Source organism: Oryx dammah, unplaced genomic scaffold (assembly GCF_014754425.2).
Source record: "Oryx dammah isolate SB20612 unplaced genomic scaffold, SCBI_Odam_1.1 HiC_scaffold_22, whole genome shotgun sequence".
Classification (NCBI taxonomy): domain Eukaryota; kingdom Metazoa; phylum Chordata; class Mammalia; order Artiodactyla; family Bovidae; genus Oryx; species Oryx dammah.
This window is the reverse complement of record NW_024070206.1, coordinates 61,185,067-61,207,444: the sequence shown is the minus strand read 5'-3', so window position 1 is coordinate 61,207,444 and position 22,378 is coordinate 61,185,067. Positions and strand designations below refer to the sequence as shown.

The window sequence follows — 22,378 nt, the reverse complement described above, 5'->3', positions numbered from 1 at the left end:
AAGTTGTGTCTTCTGCAGAGTCTTCAGGGTGTGTGGGCTAGAGAGCCCGGGGGAGGGCTGGCCTGAGTGTGTGCAGGGTCCTGGATCTGCTTGCGGGCATTCATCCTCAGGGGCTGCTGGCGAGGCGCCCACGTGGCGGTCGGCGGCCTTTGCTGTGGGCTCACGGAACAGACATCTGCCTGTTGGCGCCACGCAGTGCCCAGCAGCCTCTGCTGAGAAAGGGCTGCTGCCGTGTGTGGGCACTCAGCTGGCGGGTGCTGTGAGGCTCAAAGTGCCTGGAGGGTGCAGAGCCGGGCCAGCTGAGTGCAGGGGCGAGGGCCTGTACTCCTCGCCCAGCCTCACTCTGGCACATCCGTGCCCTCCTCTGCTGTCAAGCCCAGTCGTGGGAATTGCTGAAGGAGGTCTGCTCTAAGTATGGGCTTTTCTGCCAACAGTTATTTTCAGCTGTTTGAATTACAGTTGTCCCCTCTGGTAACCGCTGTAGCGTCCTGTAAATACAGGCTGAATCACAGCCCCAGGCAGGAAGGGTGGACACGTGGACGGCTCCACTCCTCCTGGTGGGGCCGGCGACCCCTGAGGCTTTAAGTGGCCGCTCGGAGGCAAAGGAGCCATCGAATGCGGCCCTTTCTCTCTGATTCAGTCCTGAAACTCTTCCCACACCATCTGCTCTGCAGCTGAACCAGGAGCCCATCATGAGCTGGTGGCAACCCACCGGCTCCAACGTGGGTTGGAAAGCCGGCTTTTCAGAAGTGTCCAACCCCGTTCTGCCCCTGGCAATCCCGTCCTGCTCCTCAGACAGACCCCTAAGAGGCCCATGTTTTCCTTGGAAATTGAAGGTTCATGTTTCATTTCATCTGACTTCTTGCCTATTTCATAAAAACGATTATATCTGAGAGGGTGGGAGATGGGGACAGCTCTTCCTGGGATTAATGTCCACGAAGTGGGGGGCCTGAATCGGGCTTAGCCCCCAACACAGTGTGCTGGGGCTGGTGACTGTTAGTCTTGGGATGTGGTGTCTGGACCACGAGCCAGCTCAGCAGCTCCAGCTGGAGGTGAGGGTGGAGGAGGTGAGGGCAGAGGGCGGGGCTGGCATTGGCACCCCTGGTTCCAGGCTCCTGAAAGTGTGCCTCTTGGGAGAGACATCAGCTCCATCTCCTGATGCTTCGTGAAGCGATGGATCCACAGGACAGCTACTCACAGCCTGCTCCCCGGTTGCTGAGCTGGAGCTGTGGCTTAACCACACTGTAGGAGGGCATGGTGCTGAGTCTTCAGCTGAGCTTCTTGTCTGAGTTCAGCACCTCAGGCCCGGAGGCAGGAGGCTCCGGACAAGACCTGCCTGGGGACCCGGGGAGAGGGAGCGGGGCACTCATCAGGGCCCCACCGTTAGCCCTTCTGCAGTGACGCTGAGGCCCGTGACCCGCGGAGAGCAGGACACAGTCCTGGCAAGGAAGGACTGTTCTCCCATGACGGCCGGGGGGCGGGAGGCATGTTGCTGCAGGTTAGGGTGTGCGCACCTAGCTGAGAAAGATGACTTCACTCTGCCCTGGCCTCACGTGTGTCTGAGGCGGCAGCCCCGAGACACACCTGAGTGATTTCAGATCCCGGAGTAACCGAGTAAAAATGTTCCCCTCTAGTCAAAAATATGACTGCAGCCCTCCAGCCAGGCCCTCCCCGTGGGCTAGGCCATGGGCACAAGGCCGGGAGGCTTGGCAAGAAGTCCTCCCACATGGGCTTGAGGCAGGAACGGCGAGTTCCGATTGGTGCTTTGTGATCCGTCCCCCTTTGTGGCTTCTACAAAAATGTAAGAAATCAGGCGGTTGGCTCTGTGTTTCCCTTGACTCGGCATGTTCTTTATTAACCATCTGCCCAGGCTGGGTTGTCCTCCTCCCTCTTCTTCCCAAGAGGAGGAGCGAATGGCCTGCAACCTTCAGGCTGTTTGGAGTTGACATGGCCCCCCAGGTGGGAGGGGGCTGCAGCCGAGGAAGGAGAGAGCACGCCCTCCTGGCAGCCTCTGCAGCTTGGCTTGGGGGACAACATTCAAGGAAGCCATGCTGAATGCCCCAAACTGTGTTCCTTGCCCCTTCCGTCTTGGATCCACGCCCTCTTGGAGCAGCAGAGCACTGGCCCCCAGCCGCTCCCCTGTACCTGGTCTATACTGCAGGCCCTGGAGTCAGCGCCAGGAGTGTCCCCAGAGGAGCCATCCTCCTCTATCTTCCAGGCTGATCCTCACCACAGACCCAACCTCTCCTCTCCTCCCAAAGCCCCTCCTCCAGGAAACCGCTTAGGATTTCCTGTTCTCTGACCAGAAAGACATCGCGGTGTGTTGCTGGGGCTCGTGGGCAGTTGGGGTCACTGGATTTAAAGATGTTGCCTGCAGCAACATCACAGAAGCGGGCCTGGGGCGGCTCACCACGCGTATGACCCAAAGCTCAGCAGCCTCACTTCCAGGAAGAGCCCACGAGAGGCACGAAGAGTGGGGGCCTGTGGGGGGTCCCCACATAGAGCAGTTGGGGGGTCACATGGGTACGGAGGTCTATCCCTGCCGTGTGCACTAGACATTGCAGAGTGACAAGACCTGTCCCACCCGGATGGCGCTCAAGATGCAGTGGACGAGAAGAGCTGGCCGTGGACCGCACACAGGCAACACAGACGGAGCTCTGCCCCAGAGCCGCGCGTCGAAGCCCTAACCCCGACGCGAGGCTCTTCAGGAGGCAATTAAGGCTAAATGAGGTCACGGGAGGGGGCCTGTGTCCTTCTAGGAAGACGAGGAGCCGCCAGAGTCCCCCTCCACTGTGAAGAGGCCTCGCAAGGGTCCACACGCAGCACCAAGAGCAGCTCCAGCCCCAGGACTAAGAATAAACTCCCTGTGCTGCTTTGCACAGCAGCTCCACCTGGCAAGCTAACACAGCTCCCCATTCTGCTCAAAACGGAAGTGTTACTGAGTGCATTTTCTGCATTTGTGTCACTATGGTTAATCGTACACGTCAGCTTGACTGCCGTGAGTGACGCCCAGAGAGGCTGTGTCTGTGCTCATGTCTCCAGGAGAGATGGGCCTCTGAACCGGGGACTGGCTCTCCACCACCCCACTGGCCAGAGGACCAAATGAGGACAAAGGTGAAGCAGAGGGCCCTCTCTTCTGGGGCTGGAGGGTCTGCCTGTCCTGCCCTCAGACACGGGGACACCCGGCTTCCATAAACACCACCACAAATCTCCTCTCCTGTGTGTGTCCACATGTGCTATCAGCTCCGTGCCTCTGGAGAACGTTCCTACACAGACACATGGGCACAAGACATCCTGGAGAACCCCTGCCACACAGACCCGTGTTACGTGCATGGAACAGCCTGGGAAGGTTTGCACGAGACATTTACTAGGGAGGAACAGGACGGTCGGGGCATTTTCTTTCTGTTTTGTGTATTCAGTCCACTTGATCCAATCTGTTTGGTGTCAGCTCCCAACAGGTGCCGAGCACTTTCTCTGTACATTGACTGAATGAACAAGCCAGCAGGAGGGAGTGAGTCTTCCTGACGCTGTCTTCACTCCTGCCACCTCTGGAGCAGTGTGCAGGCGAGCACCAGGGTCCTGTACCCAGTGGCATCTGCATCTAGCCTCAGAGGGAGGTTCCCTGGGCCTCGGGAGCCCTGAGGACCGAGGAGGAAGGACCTTTCTTAGCCAGCTCGGCCTCCCGGAAAGGGTGATCCCAGCTGACATGGCCTCTCCAGGCCTCAGGAAAGTCACCCTAGTGGCTCCTGGCCCCCTGACCTGCCTGTGTCTGTGGGCCTGAGGCTGGGCCCTGAGCACCTGGAGTGGGTTGGAGAGGGCGGTTCAGACTTCTGGTTCCATGCGCCTTTGCTTTCTTGCTCTGGAGCCCCGGGGAGGTTGAGGGTGGCTTAGAAGGAGCAAACCTCTCCCTGGGCTATGGTGACCTAGCTGGGCCTCAGCCTGGCTTCTTCCTAAAGCCATAAAGCTTCACTGGTCATTGACCTCAGAGGTCTCACCAGCAACCTAGACCCTGAATCTCGGTGGAGAATCTTGGGTGCTGCCCAGAACTGGCCACGCAGGACCTAGCACTGCTCACAGTGGGCTTTGACAGCATTGGGGGAGCGGATCAAACATCTCGCAGAACTTGGGCATGGCTTCCTCTTGGCAGAGAAGAGTGTTTCAGAGTTGACTTTATTTTCACTTTGAGGTGCTTTCAAGATTCATCTGTTTGAGGAAATCTTTAACAGAAAACACGGACGATGGTCTGAGTCTTGTCTTCCTGGTAAATTTGTTCAGCTTCCTGGCGTGCGTCACCCTCACATGAGGCTGGGAAACTGGGAGGCAACGCCATGCCTAACTTTTCAAATTAGGACTCTGTGCATTGGGTGGTTGCATTGCTCATATTCTCATCATGCTGGTTCCAGCAACTTCTATTAACGCATGGTATTTTGTGTTGGGCCTCTTCTGCAGGGCAGACAGAAAAGAGCTCCTAAGACCAGCTCCCCCACACACAGTGTTATTTATGTTTCTGTTTTTTAGAACCAGGGCCGTAGCTACTTTTGTTTGCTGCTTTACTTAGAAATGCACGGGGACATGACCCTGGGTTAGGCGATGGCTTCCTAAATATAATACCAAAAGCACACCCAACAGAAGGGAAAATAGATAAACTGGAATTCATCAAAATGTAAAACTTCTGTGTGTCAGGGGACACTATCAAGAAAATGAAAACCTACAGAATAGAATATTTTCAAGTCATATCTTATATTTGTATCTAGAATAGCCATCTATGGGGTTGCACAAAGTCAGACACAACTGAAGAGACTTAGCAGCAGCAGCAGCAGCAGAATAGAAAGAAAATTCTCACCAATGACAAAATGGCAAAGGATCTGAACAGACATTTCTCCAGAGAAGATATTCAGATGCCAATAAGCACACGAAAAGATGAAGACAATGAGAAACAAATGTGGAGAAACTAGAGCCTTCAGGCCCTGCCGATAGGAATATAAAATAGCATAGCCACCATGGAAAATAGTTCAGCGATTCCTCAAAAAGTTGAAATTATGGTTACCATATGACCCAGCAATGTCACTCCTAGCTATCTACCCAAGAGAAATGAGCACATGTGTCCACACAAGAACATTCACACAGCACAGTTCACAAAGGCCCAAAGTAGAAACAAGCCAAGTGTCCATCAAGGATGCATGAATTTTAAAAATGTGGTCCATCTGTACAGAGGAATATTATTCAGCTATAGATAAGAAATGAACTTGAAAATATAATGCTCACTGAAAGATGTCAGACACAGAAGGCCACATGCTGTATGAGTCCACTTATATGAAGTGTCCAGACTACAGAGACAGACAGTAGATGAGCATTTGCTTGGGGCTGGAGGGAGGAGGTTGTTTTGAATGGTGGTGTTTTTTTCTGGGGTAATGAAAATGCTCTGGAATTAGATAGTGGTGGTGTTTCCACAACATTGTGAATTTACTAAACACCCCAGGATTATACATTTTTTAAGTGGTTTACATGGTAAATTTTATGTTATGTGAATGTTATCTCAAGAAAGCACACAACACTTTTTAAGGCAGATGCTCAGGGAAGGAACACGGGCTGGTGAAACACGCAGCTGGGTGGTGCCACTTGGCGTTCCATGCTGACACCCCTCCATGGACTGGGGCAGGTGTGGGGGCCTGCAAGCTCCTCTCTGAGATTTTGCGGGGGAGGAGGGTGGTGTGGAAATATCCTCCTGGGGTGGGGATACCTTCTAGCTGTGTCCATGCTCACCTGCTCGAGGGGTTCACAGGGGAGCAGGCAGGCACGGCCTGAGACAGTTCTCATGGGAAGAAGATACGCCAACAGTGGTGACCGAGCAGTGGGTTATGGCTTTGGGGTCTTTCCAAGGAAAATTTAGACCCTGTCCTGCTGATTCCTTCCTTGCGTCTCCTTGCGTCTCCTTGTGCGTCAGGGCCAGCAACACACACTCCGCGCCCTGGACTTGGGGTGGGGAGTGGTCTAAAGAATTCTATGTCCAAGTTACCGAAAACAGTACCCAGCGGAAAACTAAAACAGTTCACCCTCTATATCCGCGGTCTCACGTCCACGGATTCGGTTGAACTGAGGACTGAAGAGGATGCGGATGCAGAACCCACAGACGTGGAGGGCCAACGGCACTGGGCCATTTAAGAGGCCTGAGCCCTCCGACACCCGGGAATGACTTACTTTGTTTTGCTTTGTTTTTCGTCAAAAGAAAGCCTGTTGTCAAGCGCCCAGCCTTTCTGAAGCTCACAGGAGAGGAGTTTACTTTGAAAGAACATGTTTTAAATTGAGAGGGAAGCCGGGCTGGAGGACTGGCGAGCTTGTTAGGGAGGGGTGCTCCAGCCTCCCCGCCGCAACCACCACCGTACGAGTTGGAGGTGCCCCTTCCCACCTTCCCAGCTCTCGATGGGCACCTGTGCCCCGCCTGTTTTCAGGTTTCTTTGGCTGTCTGCACACCTAGCTGACGGGTGTGTCTCAGCCCACCTGCCTGCGGCTGATGCTCACCTGAGCACCCCAGGGTAGCTTCCAGGCCCGTCACCTGCTTGGCAGATGTAGGACCCGGGGTGCTACTCTGCCGTGAGGTGGTTATAAGTGAGTACTGCTAATAATAAGGGACCAAAGATTCTTAGAGTTTACCAAAAAGGGTGGATCCACAGGTGTGATTATAAGGAAGCTTGTCACTCAGTCAGCTTTTGGGGTTGGGGGAGGAGGCTGCTGGCCATCCCACAACCCAACCTATGTGGGAGGCAGAGAGGCTAGGAAGCTGGTTAGTCCCTGGCCCCGATGTAGGTGGAGGCTGTTGCCTGAAACCTGCTGACCACCATCTGCAGTTTGGTCAACCGAGAGCCAGCCTCGGGGTTGACAGACCCTGTCCTGCTGAAGTTGCAGGGGGGTGGGTGGGGGCAGGCAGGCAACTAGCATCTCTCGTGGAAGGAGGAGGGGAAAAAAAAAAGAAAAATCAAGCAACTGGGAGCACACAAGACATCTCTGTGCCGGTTAAAACAGATGTTGTCAGCTGAGATGCACAAACCCCAGAAGCCGACTAGTTATGGACACAGTTCAAGGCCCCCGCCTGTCCCGGGACATGGAGCTCACAGCCACTGAGAAGGCCACACCCTGGGAGCCCTGTGACCGGCCCTCAGCCCTGCTTCCGGGTGCTCTCCTTCCAGGCTCCTGACACTGGTCTGCGGGGGTCTCTGCAGATGGCACAGACAGTGGACCTGCCTCCCTTCGTCCCTAAGATGGCCCAGTGACCCAGGGCTACCAGGGCTTCCCTGCTGGGATGATTAGCAGAGACACTTAGACACGTGCTGAGTGTCCATTGCAAGCCCCCCAGAGCCTGTGTACCGCCTGCTAGAACAGCTGTGTCTGCCTTCAGGAGGTGCCACACCCTAAAGCAGCCCCTTCTTCCCACAAAGTATTGAAATGCAGGTTTACCTCTAGGAAGGGTCCTAGGACCACAGCTCCAAGAGGGGTCCTGACTGGCCTGAGCCCAACCCCAGCCCCACCCAAGATCTTGGTTCCAGAATCAGCTGAACCATTTCGGGGCAGGAAAGGACAGATGGCCACAAACTGGCAGGTGCCAAGCTCGCTTTCGGCTCCTGAGCTATGCGTTCCTTGATCCTTAGAGCAGTTTACTGCTGGGAAGTCTTTAGGACTCACTGCCCTACGCCTGACTCTGCACTTATTTTGAGTCATTTCTTTAAAATCCTCTTTAAACTTCCTTTGATTCTGGAACCAGCCCTGATAAAAGCAACCATGATGCCAGACCAACGCCTGGCGCACGATCAGTGTGTGGCCCGCGGGTGCCCCTGGAGCCATCCCACCATGCTTCCTCCCACAGGGGCTCAGCAAGCCCAGGGGCTGCAGTCTTGGGGGAGATGGGGGCTAACAGGACGGCTTCCTTTGAGGAAAATGGGGGGTGGAGCGGTGGGGGCCAAGACGAAGCATCTGGAAGTGGCACCTGAATCCCTGCAGCCCAGCGAATCAAATGAGCTGGGAGTGGAGAGAGCTGGGTGCCTGGGGTTGGAGTCGGGCGGGGGGACCCTCCAGGGAGTTCGGATCACTGCAGGAACAGAGTTTATCAGGGCCACTGAGGGAAAACAGTCTAAGGAGACAGGTCTTGAGGCTTCAGGACAAAGCCTGTGAGGAAAGAAAACTGCAGGAGTTTCAGATTCCTTTGCAATATGTGGCACATTTTGTTTTTCAGCTTATGTGGCAGACTTTTTAAATGTTGACGTTTCCAGTGTCTCTAAGAATAGACTCGTTCTGACTTGTGTTTCATCCAGCAGTGCAGCTCTTCCGGGAGGTTTGCATGTCTGCTTAATCATGGGCAGGGGAGTTGCTTGGCCTTAGCTACCCTGGACAAGCTCAGACTGGAGGTAGTATTTGCATGCAGATGGGTGATGGCTAATCAAAGGCCCCATGTGAGCTTCTTAACCCGTGAGGTCCGCGTCCCTGAACGGTAGAGGGCCGTTCTCGGCCGCTCCCCCTCCCCTCCGTGCCCCTCCGCCCTCTCATTTCTGCGTCTGGAATCCCTTTCACTTGCAGAATTCTTCTACGCAGAAGCCAGCAGTCTGCTCGCACTACTTCCTGTGCTGTGGGTCTGGGTGCTCCTCCGGTGACCATGCAGCAGTCGCGGGGGCTCTCTTGTGATCCCGACAGCGATCAGACTCATTCCTGAGCTCTTCCTTCTCTCCATGACACTAACTCTGCTAGGAGGAAAGAAGACCACCTCAGCTTGTGTCTGGAGAAACTGAGTCAGCAGCACAAGACAGAGGACAGTGGACCTGGCTTATTGGACGACAGGCGGGGCGCCTGGAGAGGCCTTCTCCTCCTCGCAGGCCTAGCCTAATCGGCAGGAAAAGCTGAGGACACCCGGCTGAGCACCAGGGCAGGGGCTTTCTGTCAGGCAGGCAGAATGCACCTTGGTTTCTACGTTTGTCGGGAGCTTCCCAACTTGAGCAGTTACAAGAATCGAGGGGAGTGGGTGGATCCTGTAGTGTGGCCTGTAGGCATGAGGTGTCTGGGTGCTGAGGTCCGGCCTGGCCTGGCCAAGGCCACGCCACCTGCCTCCCACACTTTATTCGAGGGCTTTCCATTGTCTCATTGATCTGTGTCTGTTTTGTGCCAGTACCATATGGTTTTGATTAGTATAGCTTTATAATAGCCTGGACTCAGGGAGCATGTTACCTTCAGCTCTTTTCTTCTCAAGATTGTTTTGACTATTCAGGTTTTCTGTGTTTCCATACATATTTTTAAATTACTTGTTCTAGTTCTATGGAAAGTCTCATGGGTATTTTGACAGGGATTGCATTACATCTGTAGATTGCCTTGAGCAGTATGGTTATTTTCACAGTATTATGATGACTCTTCCAATCAACAGCGTATGTTTCCTTCTATCTGTGTCATCATCAACTTCTTTTGTTAGTGTCTTCTAGTTTTCCAAGCACAGGTCTTTTACCTCCTTGGATTTATTCCTATGTAATTTATTCTTTTTTGATATGACTATAAATGAGACTGTTTGCTTAACTTCTCTTTCTGATAGTTCATTCTCAATATATAGAAATGAAACAGATTTTGAATATGAATTTTGTATGCTGCAACCTTACTGAACTAATTGATGAGCTCTGGTAGGTTTTTTATGGCATCTTTAGGATTTTCTATGTATAGGATCATGTTATCTTTAAATAGTGACAGTTTTATTTCTCTCCAATTTGGATTCCTCTTTTTGCTTTTTCTTGTCTTCTCCGGTTAGGACATCTAGTATGATGTTGAATATAACTGGTGAAAGTTGGCGATCTCGTTTTCTTCCTCATCTTAGGGAAAGTGGTTTGAGCATTTCACTGTTGAGTATGATGTTAGGTGTGGGCTTATCCTATATGACCTTTCTTCAGTTCAGTTCAATCACTCAGTCGTGTCCGACTCTCTGCTACCCCATGGACTGTAGTATGCCAGGCCTCCCAACATCACCAACTCCCGGAGTTTACCCAAACTCATGTCCACTGAGTCGGTGATGCCATCCAACCATCTCATCCTCTATTGTCCCCTTCTGCTTTCAATCTTTCCCAACATTAGCATCTTTTCAAATGAGTCAGCTCTTTGCATCACGTAGCCAAAGTATTAGAGTTTCAGCTTCAACATCAGTCCTTCCAATGAACATTCTGGACTGATATCCTTTAGGACGGACTGGTTGGATTTCCTTGCAGTCCAAGGGACTCTCGAGAGTCTTCTCCAACACCACAGTTCAAAAGCATCAATTCTTCGGCACTCAACTTTCTTTATAGTCCAACTCTCACATCCATACAAGACTACTGGAAAAACCATAGCCTTAACTAGACGGACCTTTGTTGGCAAAGTAATGTCTCTGCTTTTGAATATGCTGTCTAGGTTGATCATACCTTTTCTTCCAAGGAGTAAGTGTCTTTTTATTTCATGGCTTCAGTCACCATTTGCACTGATTTTGGAGCCCCCCAAAAATAAAGTCTGCCACTGTTTCCACTGTTTCTCCATCTATTTGCCATGAAGTGATGGGACTGGATGCCATGATCTTTGTTTTCTGAATGTTGAGCTTTAAGCCAACTTTTTCACTCTCCTCTTTCACTTTCATCAAGAAGCTCTTTAGTTCTTCTTCACTTTCTGCCATAAGGGTGGTGTCATCTGCATATCTGAGGTTATTGATATTTCTCCCAGCAATCTTGATTCCAACTTGCACTTCATCCATCCCAGCATTTCTCATGATGTATTCTGCATATAAATTAAATAAGCATGGTGACAATATTCAGCCTTGACATTCTCCTTTTCCTATTTGGAACCAGTCTGTTGTTCCATGTCCAGTTCTAACTGTTGCTTCCTGACCTGCATACAGATTTCTCAAGAGGCAGGTCAGGTGGCCTGGTATTCCCATCTCCTGCAGAATTTTCCACAGTTTATTGTGATCCACACAGTCAAAGGCTTTGGCATAGTCAATAAAGCATGTCCGACTCTTTATAGCAGAAGTAGATGTGTTTCTGGAACTCTCTTGCTTTTCTGAGATCCAACAGATACTGGCAATTCGATCTCTGGTTCCTCTGATTTTTCTAAAACTAGCTTCAACATCTGGAAGTTCATGATTCACATATTGTTCAAGCCTGGCTTGGAGAATTTTGAGCATTACTTTGCTAGTGTCTGAGATGAGTGCAATTGTGCAGTAGTTTGAGCATTCTTTGGCATTGCCTTTCTTTGGGATTGGAATGAAAACTGACCTTTTCCAGTCCTGTGGCCATTGCTGAGTTTTCCAAATTTGCTGGCATATTAAGTGCAGCACTTTCACAGCATCATCTTTTAGGATTTGAAATAGCTCAACTGGAATTCCATCACCTCCACTAGCTTTGTTCATAGTGATGCTTCCTAAGGCCCACTTGACTTCACATTCCAGGATGTCTGGCTCTAGGTGAGTGATCACACCATCGTGATTATCTGGGTCATGAAGATCTTTTTTGTACAGTTCTGTGTATTCTTGCCACCTCTTCTTAATATCTTCTGCTTCTGTTAGGTCCATACAATTTCTGTCCTTTATTGAGCCCATCTTTGCATGAAATGTTCCCTTGGTATCTCTAATTTTCTTGAAGAGATCTCTAGTCTTTCCCATTCTATTGTTTGCCTTTATGTCTTTGCACTGATCACTGAGGAAGGCTTTCTTATCCCTTCTTGCTATTCTTTGGAACTCTGCATTCAAATGGATATATCTTTCCTTTTCTCCTTTGCTTTTCACTTCTTTTCACAGCTATTTGTAAGGCCTCCCCAGACAGCCATTTTGCTTTTTTGCATTTCTTTTCCATGGGGATGATCTTGCTCCCTATCTCCTGTACAATGTCATGAACCTCTGTCTATAGTTCATCAGGCATTCTATCAGATCTAGTCCCATAAATCTATTTCTCACTTCCACTGAATAATCATTAGGGATTTGATTTAGGTCATACCTGAATGGTCTAGTGGTATTCCCTAGTTTCTTCAATTTCAGTCTGAATTTGGCAATAAGGAGTTCATGATCTGAGCCACAGTCAGCTCCTGGTCTTGTTTTTGCTGACAGTATAGAGCTTCTCCATCTGTGACTGCAAAGAATATAATCAATCTGATTTCAGTGTTGACCATCTGGTGATGTCCATGTGTAGAGTCTTCTCTTGTGTTGTTGGAAGAGGGTGTTTGCTATGACCAGTACGTTCTCTTGGCAAAATTCTGTTAGCCTTTGACCAGCTTTGTTTTGTACTCCAAGGCCAAATTTGCCTGTTACTTCAGGTGTTTCTTGACTTCCTACTTTTGCATTCCAGTTCCCTATAATGAAAAGGACATCTTTTTTGGGTGTTAATTCTAGAAGGTCTTGTAGGTCTTCATAGAACCATTCAACTTCAGCTTACTGGTTGGGGCATGGACTTGGATTACCATGATATTGAATGATTTGCCTTGGAAACGAACAGAGATCCTTCTGTCGTTTTTGAGATTGCATCCAAGTACTGCATTTCGGACTCTTTTGTTGACCCTGATGGCTACTCCATTTCTTCTGAGGGATTCCTGCCCGCAGTAGTAGATACAATCGTCATCTGAGTTAAATTCACCCATTCCAGTCCATTTTAGTTCGCTGATTCCTAGAACGTCGATGTTCACTTTTGCCATCTCCTGTTTGACCACTTCCAATTTGCCTTGATTCATGGACCTGACATTCCTATGCAATATTGCTCTTTACAGCATTGGACCTTGCTTCCGTCACCAGTCACATCCACAGCCTTGTCTAATGCAGTGAAACTATGAGCCATGCCGTGTAGGGCCACCCAAGACAGACGGGTCATGATGGAGAGGTCTGACAAAATGTGGTCCACTGGAGAAAGGAATGGCAAACCACTTCAGTATTCCTGCCTTCAGAACCCCATGAACGGTATGAAAAGGCAAAAAGATAGGACACTGAAAGATGAACTCTCCAGGTCAGCAGGTGCCCAGTATGCTACTGGAGATCATTGGAGAAATAACTCCAAAAGAATGAAGAGATGGAGCCAAAGCTAAAACAACACCCAGTTGTGGATGTGACTGATGATGGAAACAAGCTCCAACCTTTCTTATGTTTAGGTATGTTCCCTCCCTACCCACTGTGGAGAATTTTTATCATAAACAGATGTTGAATTCTGTCAAAAGCTTTTCCTGCATCTATTGAGATGATCCTGTGAGTTTTATCCTTTAAATTTATGAAAATGCTATATCACATTGATTGATCTGTGAGTGTGAAACCATACTTGCTTCCCTGGGATGAATCCTGTGTAATCGTGGTGCATGATCTTTTTAATATATTGTTGGATTCAGTTTGCTAACATTTTGTTGAGAATATTTGTGTCTATGCTCATCAGAGATATTGGCCTATAATTTTGTTTTTTGATAGCTTTTTCTTGATGAGTCTTGCTAAAAATTTATCAATTTTATTTATCTTTTCAAAGGACCAGCTTCTAGTTTCATCTGTTCTATTTTTAAGCCTCTATTTTATTTATTTCTGCTGATCTTTATGATTTATTTCCTTCTATTAACTCTGGGTTTTGTTTGTTCTTTTTTCTAGTTCCCTTGTGTGAAAGGTTAGATTGTCTGAGATGTTTCTTGTTTCCTTAGGTAGGCTTGTATTCCTGTAAACTTCTCTCTTACGTTTGCTGTGTCCCATAGATTTTGGATCAGTGTGTTTTTATTTTCATTTGTCTCCAAATATTTTTTTTTATTTCATCTTACTAAAGATGCATTGGTTCTTTAGTAGTATATTGTTTAGCCTCTACACGCTTTTGTCTTTTGCAGTTTTTTGTTTTGTTTTGTTTTGTTCTTGTAGTTGGTTTTGTAGTCTCATAACATAGTGGTAAGGAAATGGCAACCCACTCCAGTGTTCATGCCTGGAGAATCCCAGGGATGGGGGAGCCTGGTGGGCTGCCATCTATGGGGTCACACAGGGTCGGACACGGCTGAAGCGACTTAGCAGCAGCAGCAGCAGCAGCATAGTGGTTGGAAACAATGCTTGACGTGATTTCAATGTTTTAAAATTTACCAAGACTTGTTTTATGGCCCAGCATGTGATCTATCCACGTGCACTGGAAAAGAATGCATATTCTGATGCTTTGGGGCGGAATTCTACACGTCCATGTAATCTAATCTTATCCTAAGACCAGTTTCCTTAATGACTTTCTGTCTGATCTGTTTATGTTGTTGTTGCTTCATTTCTCAGCTGTGCCTGACTCTTTGCAACCCCACAGACTGCAGCCTGCCAGGCTCCTCTGTCCATGGGACTTCCCAGGCAGGAATGCTGGAGTGGGTTGCCATTTCCTTCTCCAGGAGGTCTTCCCAACCCAGGAACTGAACCCACATTGCCTGCATTGGCAGGCGGATTCTTTGCCACTGAGCCACCAGGGAGGCCCTTGACGTTAGTGGGATGTTAAAGGTCCTCACTATTACTGTGCTACTGTCGGTCTCTCCCTTTATGTCTATTAATATTTGCTTTCTGTATTTAGGTGCTGCTGCTTTGAGTATGTATATATCTACAACTATTATGTCTTTTTACTTGGGTGATACCTTGATCATTACTTAATGTCGTTCTTTGTTACTTGTTACAGTCTACCTTAACATCTGTTTTGTCTAGTATTCTTATCTTGGCTTTATTTCCATTTCCGTTTGCATGGAATAAATTTTGTCTGTACCCTTTCAATCTGTGTTTTTAGATATGAAGTGAGTTTCCTGCAGCATATACGTGGCTCTTGTTTTTGTAGGCATTCAGCCATTCTGTATCTTTTGATCGGAGGATTTGGTCCATTTACATTGAAAGTAATTATTAATAGGTACATACTTATTGTCATTTTAGTTAATTTTGAGTTGTTTTGTAGCTCTTTTTTTATCCTTTCTTCTTTTGTTCCCTTGTCTTTTGATAGTATCTTTAGTGTTATGTTTGGAAAACTTTCTCTTTTTGTTTGTATTATAGGTTTTTGGTTTGTGGTTACCATGAGGGATGATAAGTTGTTGATCTTGCAATTCCAAACACATTTAAACAACTGCAGTTTTATTCCCCTCCCCCCACAATTACCATTTGACATCACATTTTACATATTTTTTGTTTTTCTATCCCTTAACTACCTATTGCAGATACAGATGATGTACTAATTTTGTCTTTTAACTTTCCTACTACCATTGAATGTGGTAGGTTCACTATCTTTCCTATATATGTGGTTTTACTGGTGAGCTTTTTTTCCTTTTGTAGTTTTCATGTTTCTAGTTGTAGTCTTTCCTTGTTTGCCTAAAGAAGTCCTTTCAACATTTCTTGTAAGGCTGGTTTCATGGTACTGAACTCTTTTAGCTTTGGCCTAGCTGTAAAACTTTTGATCTCATCAGATCTGAATGAGAACCTTGCCAAGCAGAATATTCTTGGTTGTAGGTTTTTCCCTTTCATCACTTTAAATATATGGTGCCACTCCCTTCTGGCTTGCAGAGTTTCTGCTGAAAAGTCCCTTGTGTGTTGCTTTTGTTTTTGCCTTTAATATTAATGCTGCCATTAATATTCTCTGCCATGAATATACTCTTTATCTTAATTTCTGCCATTTTAATTACAAATTATCTTGGTGTGGTCCTCTTTGGATTGATCCTGCATGGGCTTTCTACTTCCTGGACCTGGATGTCTGCTTCCTTTCCCAGGTTAGGGAAATTTTCAGCTAGTATATCCTAAGTGTATTTTCAGCCCCTTTTTCTATTTCTGGGACCCCTCCGGTGCAAATGTTAGTACAGCTGATATTATCCTAGAGACCTCTTAAACTATCCTCATTTTATTTTTTTCTGTTCAGCTTGCACTACTCTGATTTCCACTACTCTGTCTACCAGCTCGCTGATCCAGACCTGTATCATTTAATCTGCTGTTGATTCCTTCTAGTGTATTTTCATTTTAGTTATTGTATGTCTCTGATCATTCTTTATATTTCCTTGCTCTTGTTTAAAACTTCTAACTTTTCAATCTGCTCATCCATTCTTCTCCCAAGTTCTTTGATTACTTTGATGATCATTACCATGAGCTATTTACGAGGTAAACTGCTTATCTCTATTTCTCTTGGTTCTTCTGGGTTTTGTTTTTTTCTCATTTGGAATCTGTTCCTCTATTGCCTCATTTTGCCTAATTTGCTGTTTTTATTTCTGTGTATCTCATATGTTGGTTACATTCCTGATCTTAGAGAAGCAGCCTTTTTTAGGAGATGTCATATGTTCCTCACAGCACACACCTCTCTGGTCACCAGACCTATATACTGCATAAGGGCTTGTCGGCCCTTCCGTTACAGCAGGATGGCCCTATGGGCAGTCTGGTAGGTGCAGCTGGCCCCATCTGCCGGTTTGCCAGGCTCTATTCTGGGTGAAGGCCACTGGCCTCCGGGTGGCAGAGCCAGGTCACAGGGCAGCTGGCTGCAGAGCCCTGCCTGCCTGAGGTCTAGTGCTCACTGTTGGGTGGAGCCTGGCTCCAGGGTGGATGGCTGCAGAACCAGATTTCCTGGATCTAGTGTTGGCCTGTTGGTGAGTAGGTTCTCCAGTATCCCAAAGCTGATACTGGCCTGCTGGTGAGTGGGACTTTCTCCTTGGGCAGCTGGCTGAGGATTCTAAGGTATCTCAGAGCTGCTGTTGGCTTTAAGGTGGGTGATTCTGGGGACCGGGGGTCCACGGGTTAGTTCTGGCTCACTGGTGGTTGAAACCAGGTCCTGAGGCATTTCACTGAAAGGCCATTGGGGTTTCATAGCAGGTTTCATCCCACTATTGGCGGGGGGGAAGGGGGGCGGGGTAGGGGTGGGGGGTGGGGTTGATGGCTGGATCCTGAGATATCCTGAGACTGTGGCCAGCTTGCTCATGGCCTGAGAGCTGATAAGGCAAGCTGCAGTAATCCTATGGCCAGTGTCCACCCACTGGCGGGTGAAGCTGGGTCCTGGAGTCTCTGGTTGTGGTGTTCCTGGGGCTGATGTCTGTCTGCTGGTGGCCAGGGCTCAGGGGGCTCTGAGGCTCATTGGTGAGCAAAGCTGGGTCCTGGAGTCTCTAGCTACAGTGTTTCTAGGGGAACACTGGATGGAGCTCCAGTGTGTGGTGCCAGGGCCTTCTGGTGGAGAAGGTGTTTGCAGGAGTGGCTGTGGACTCAGGAGGTCTTTAGGCAACCTGCATGCTGGTATGTGGGGCTGTGTCCCTGCCCAGCTCCCAGTGCTGGTGCCTTCAGACTGTTGGGCAGGGGATGGGCTGGGTCCTGAAGCTAATAAACTAGAGGGAGAAGTCAAAGATGGCACTTTCTAGTGCTAGAGTCCACGTGACAGAATAAGTTTCCCTAAATGGCTGCCACCAGTATCTGTGTCCCTAGGGTGATCTGCAGTCACCTTCTACCTACCCAGGAGACTCTCTGAGATCCACAGGTGGGTCTACCCCAGCCTCCTTTCATATTGCTGCTTCTGGGTTCTGGAACATGTAAAATTACATTGTGTCTTAATTAAGCTTGATTATATTGTCATCTTGGGTCTCTTTGACTTCTTCTTAGAGTTCATTAAGCATGGGCATTTACATTTGCACATTTCATCACATTTGGGAGTTTTTAGCCATTATTTCTTCAAATAGTCCCTCCACCCTTTTCTCTTCTGCTGCTGCTGCTTGCTGCTGCTAAGTCACGTCAGTCATGTCCAACTCTGTGGGACGCCATAAATGGCAGCCCACCAGGCTCCCCCGTCCCTGGGATTCTCCAGGCAAGAACACTGGAGTGGGTTGCCATTTCCTTCTCCAATGCATAAAAGTGAAAAGTGAAAGTGAAGTCGCTCAGTCCTGTCCGACTCTTAGTGACTCCATCGACTATAGCCTACCAGGCTCCTCTGTCCATAGGATTCTCCAGGCAAAAGTACTGGAGTAGGTTACCACTGCCTTCTCCACTTCTCCTTCTGAGACTGTCACAAACTACATGTCAGTTTGCTTAATGGTGTCCAGGTGACTGCTTAGGCTCTGTTCACTTTTCTTTAATCTTTTGTTGTTTTTCCTCCGAAAGGATAATTTCTACTGTCCTGTCTTCAAGTTCACTAATTCCTTCTTCTGCCTGCTCAAATTTGCCTTGGAATCCCCATTCACTACTTTCCATTATTGTAATTTCATCTCCAGAATTTCAATTTAGTTTCCTTTTAGGTTTTCTGTCTCTCTACTGATATTTCCATTTTGTTCACACATTGTTTTCTTGACTTGCCCTATATCTTTTTGTTTTTAATCATGTCTTAGGCCATTGTTTTAAAGTCTTTGTCTAGTAAATCTGCCATCAGGTTGTTTCAGGGACCGTTTCTATTAGGATTTTCCTTTGAGTGGGGGCACACTCTTGCTTCTTTGTAGGCTTGGTAATTCTCTGTTGTTGTTGAACAATGGGGATTCATAATGTGGTAGCTCTGGAAATTAGATTGTACCCCTTCTCCAGGATTTGCTACGTTTTTTTTTTTTTTAATTGTTGCAGACTGTCTTTGTGCTGAGTATCAGCATTAAAGTGTGAACTTAGGGTCTTCTAAGGTCCTTTCTGAGACTTTCCTTGACCATGCACAGTCACTTTCTAACTTTCCCTATATATGGAGCTGTTTTTAATGTCCTGGACTTTAAGCTTTGGCTCCCAAAATGGGAAAAGGTGAAAAATGAAGGGAGAGAAAGGGTGCCAGTGCTCTCACTCTCTGGGATGTTCCTTCAGGTGGAAGGGGAGGGTCTTGCAACAACACAGGGAGGTGCAGCAATAGCCACCCACCCATCTACACCTTTGTAATGAGAAGGATCAATCAGTAGTCCGACATTTGGAGGACAGGTCCCACAAACTGCTCCAAGATCAGTACACAGCTGCCTGCCAGGGTGCTGGGGTGGACTGGGTAGCTGCTACTGTGCTAAGAGTTCAAATTACCCAGAATTGACTGCCATTAGCATCCAGCTCTTCCCTTGGAAGTTGAGCCTTCAACAGACTCTCAAGTCCCAAATTGGTTACATCAGACAGACTCTGCCCCTGCAGTTGTTGTCCAGGTGGGGGGCCATTCCTGGTGTCCCTGCTCTGCTGTCACTGCAGAATCCAGTCAGGCACATTTAAACCTTGCATCTATTGTTAATTGTCTTAACCTTTCGACCATTCTGCTGGGTGCCTGTAGAGCTGAATTTAGGGAGGTAATTGTGCTTGAACTTGGCATCCAACATTTGCCTGGTAAATATTGCTGGGCCAGTTTGGCTGATGGCAGGATTGCTGTGGGCTCATCAAAACCACTAGTGAAGCTATTGCAGTAGCCTGCATGTCATCCAAGAAGCTGACGTGTGACAAAATGAGTTGATGATTCAGTTCCAAGGCATGTGTGGGAGCTTTGTGTTTTAGTTAGTTCTTTACACCATTTGATTTGCTTACCGTCTCAGACTTCCTGGGGTCACACATCAGAGAGGTGTTGGGAGGCAAGCTGCAGAAAGTCAGGACTTAACCTGACACTCTGAGTGTTCAGCGCAGCCTGACTTGTGCTTCCCCGCTGCCCTCGATCTGTGCTCTCACTGTCCTCTCTGTGCTTTTCCAGAAGAGGCTGAGCACTGCAGCTTCGGGGCGGGCTCGCTGTCCAGGCGGCGGCGCCCACTGGCCCTGCGGGAGGATGGCCCCCGCCGGCGCACACACCTGCACATCGGCCTGCCGCACGACTTCCGCCCTGTGTCTTCCATCATCGACGTGGACATCGTCCCCGAGACGCACCGCCGCGTGAGGCTGTACCGGCATGGCTGCCAGAAGCCGCTGGGCTTCTACATTCGCGACGGCACAAGCGTGCGTGTGGCCCCACAGGGGCTGGAGAAGGTGCCTGGCGTCTTCATCTCCCGCATGGTGCCTGGAGGCCTCGCGGAGAGCACCGGGCTGCTGGCCGTGGATGACGAGGTCCTAGAGGTGAACGGGATCGAGGTGGCCGGGAAGACACTGGACCAGGTCACGGACATGATGATCGCCAACAGCCACAACCTCATCGTGACGGTCAAGCCCGCCAACCAGAGGAACAACGTGGTGCGGGGCAGCCGAGCCTCAGGCAGCTCCGGCCGCTCCTCGGACAGCATAGCCAGCCGCCACAGCCTGCCCGCAGCCCACGTCCTGCAAAACTTGCCCCCGGACGAGATGGAGAGCGACGAGGAGGCCGACGTGGTCCTCGAGGGCGTGCTGGAGCCCCGGCTGGTACCCAGGCCACCTCCAGGCAGCCTCGCGCGCGTCAACGGCGCGGGCCTGGCACCCGGCCTACATAGCCCTGGGCGGGAGGGCAGCGTCCAGAGGCTTCTCAGCTCCCTCCGCTCTGACCCCCGCCACAGCCTGGCCCTGCCCCCGGGAGGGGTGGAGGAGCACGGGCCGGCAGTCACCCTCTAGGGCCAGGCACCAGACAGCTCAGTTTACCAAGGAGAAAGAAATACTTCTAAAATTTTATTCCAATTTTAAAATAAGAAAAAATTGTATACTTCACTCCTCCTATTTGTTGTTTTTACTTATCCTCCCTTTTCATCCATAACCCTATTCTTTCTTTCAACTCATGAATAGAAAAAAACTTTATAGAGTTTCTCCGTAGAACATAAAATACACACAGGTGCACAGTATACTAGCCCAGGTACAGGGTCCAGCACCTTTGTGAAGTGGTAGAAATGACCTAAATGCAGAAAATATTTCATTTTTAAATTTTAAAAACATACTTTTTAAAAAATGAAGTCTTTAAATTACTTTTGTATTGGGTTGGCCAAAAATCTCATGCAGGTTTTTCTGTAAGATGCTATGAGAAAGCCCAGAGAAACTTTTTAGCCAAACCAGTAAATAGTCGTCATGTTTTCACTGTGCTTCCTGCCGACTTGCACTCATCCTGCTGATGGGCTAGAAGGCTGTGAAGACAGAATGTGGCAAGAAGGCAGAGACTGGAATTTAAGAGCAAGTGCACCCAAACCTGTACTAAGCATGACTGCAGAGGACGAATTTCAGAATTTCACAGCTTGTAGTCCTGTCTCAAATAGCCAAGTGGGTGTTGAACTCCCACACCTCGCTGGGAAGAGAGAACCCATGTGAAATGGTCATGGTGGTCATGGCAGGGGACTCACCCTGTGGGCAACTTTGTGAGACCTTTGAAGGTGAATTTAACTTTGGAAGAGAGTGGAAGGTGCAGCTCACCATCTGTGATCAAAAGCCATTATCTCCTCTGAGATAAACACCAGTCTGTTCCTGGGACTGTGACTCTGAGGGTGGTTACGACGTGTTTCCATGAGGAATGGTGGCCAAGCCAGTAACACGTCACTTGGGCCTCTGAGAGGTCTCAGCCATTCGGATGTATGCGTTCTGCATCTTTGCTTTTAAATAACAAGTCACATGAAATGTAAAGATTTTTAACACAGAGTAAATTCATTATCACTTCCCTTTGATATTTGATTACATATTTAGTAATCTTAAAGGTTTATTCATGTTTCATCCAAATTTTATATGAAGTGTATTTTTTGCTTGAACCCAGTGTTGAGGAGAAAATGTTACACTTATCCTTTGAAAACTGAACTTTCACCCAAAAAAGTCTCCATGTAAATACAGGTAGATGTATTTTTGTAGGTTGCCCTTTGGGAAACTATGCAGCTGCTTCTCCTGTGGTCTAGCACCCCCTGCTGGTCAGTGGCAGAACTGACTTTATGGATGTCAGTTTGATAACAGATGTCAGTGTATCACAATGTTTTTATTTCTCCTGAATTCATTAAGTGAAAAGAAAATTATTTTTCTCTTGGAAACTATTTATTGGACATAAATAGCTTTTACTGAGTAGCTGTGGTCTCCTGCACCTTTGTTTTTGTTATTTGTATGCCAGGATCACTGTCTGTTTTGGTCCTAAAATACAGGGAAGACCAAGGATGCTCCCCCTCTGAGGTCTAGGACCCCCAAGTTTATGGGCTCCAATGAACTGTATGAGCATTTTGGGGCCCCAGGAGTAGGAAGTATTTCTTTTACTATGACAAGTGTTATAGAACCAAAACTCTAAGGCAAAGTTTCTATCACTAAGTTATTGCTGGTCACTGAATATCTTCTCAAAAAACAAGGTATGTTACCAAGAAGGAAAGTTATATTTCTTACCATATCTTAAGTTGTTAAACAAATGTGAATAATTTTTTAAAGGAAAAAAAGGCTTATGCTGAGATTTGTGTGCTATTGTTCATAATTTTAGGAGTTACAAATTGTCTTGAGCAGCTGCTTGAGTGTATTTTTCTACCCAAGTCTATATTTCTACAATTTTCTTCTTAAAAAAAAGAAAAAGACAAAAAAAACTATGTTGTATACACATGAAAGTTTTCTTGGTTTTTATATATCAAAGAATAAAAACTCCTTCTTTGCTTTTAA

General features: G+C 48.0%; 1 protein-coding gene across 1 annotated transcript in view; it reads left to right on the top strand.

The window, feature by feature from the left end:
- Positions 1 to 22,378, top strand: part of PARD6G (par-6 family cell polarity regulator gamma) — a 74,410-nt gene extending 52,032 nt beyond the window's left edge. The window contains exon 3 of the mRNA XM_040264410.1: positions 19,572 to 22,378. Within this exon, the coding sequence (XP_040120344.1) occupies positions 19,572 to 20,392 (821 nt within the window). The 3' untranslated portion in view covers positions 20,393 to 22,378. The remainder of the gene's footprint in view (positions 1 to 19,571) is intronic.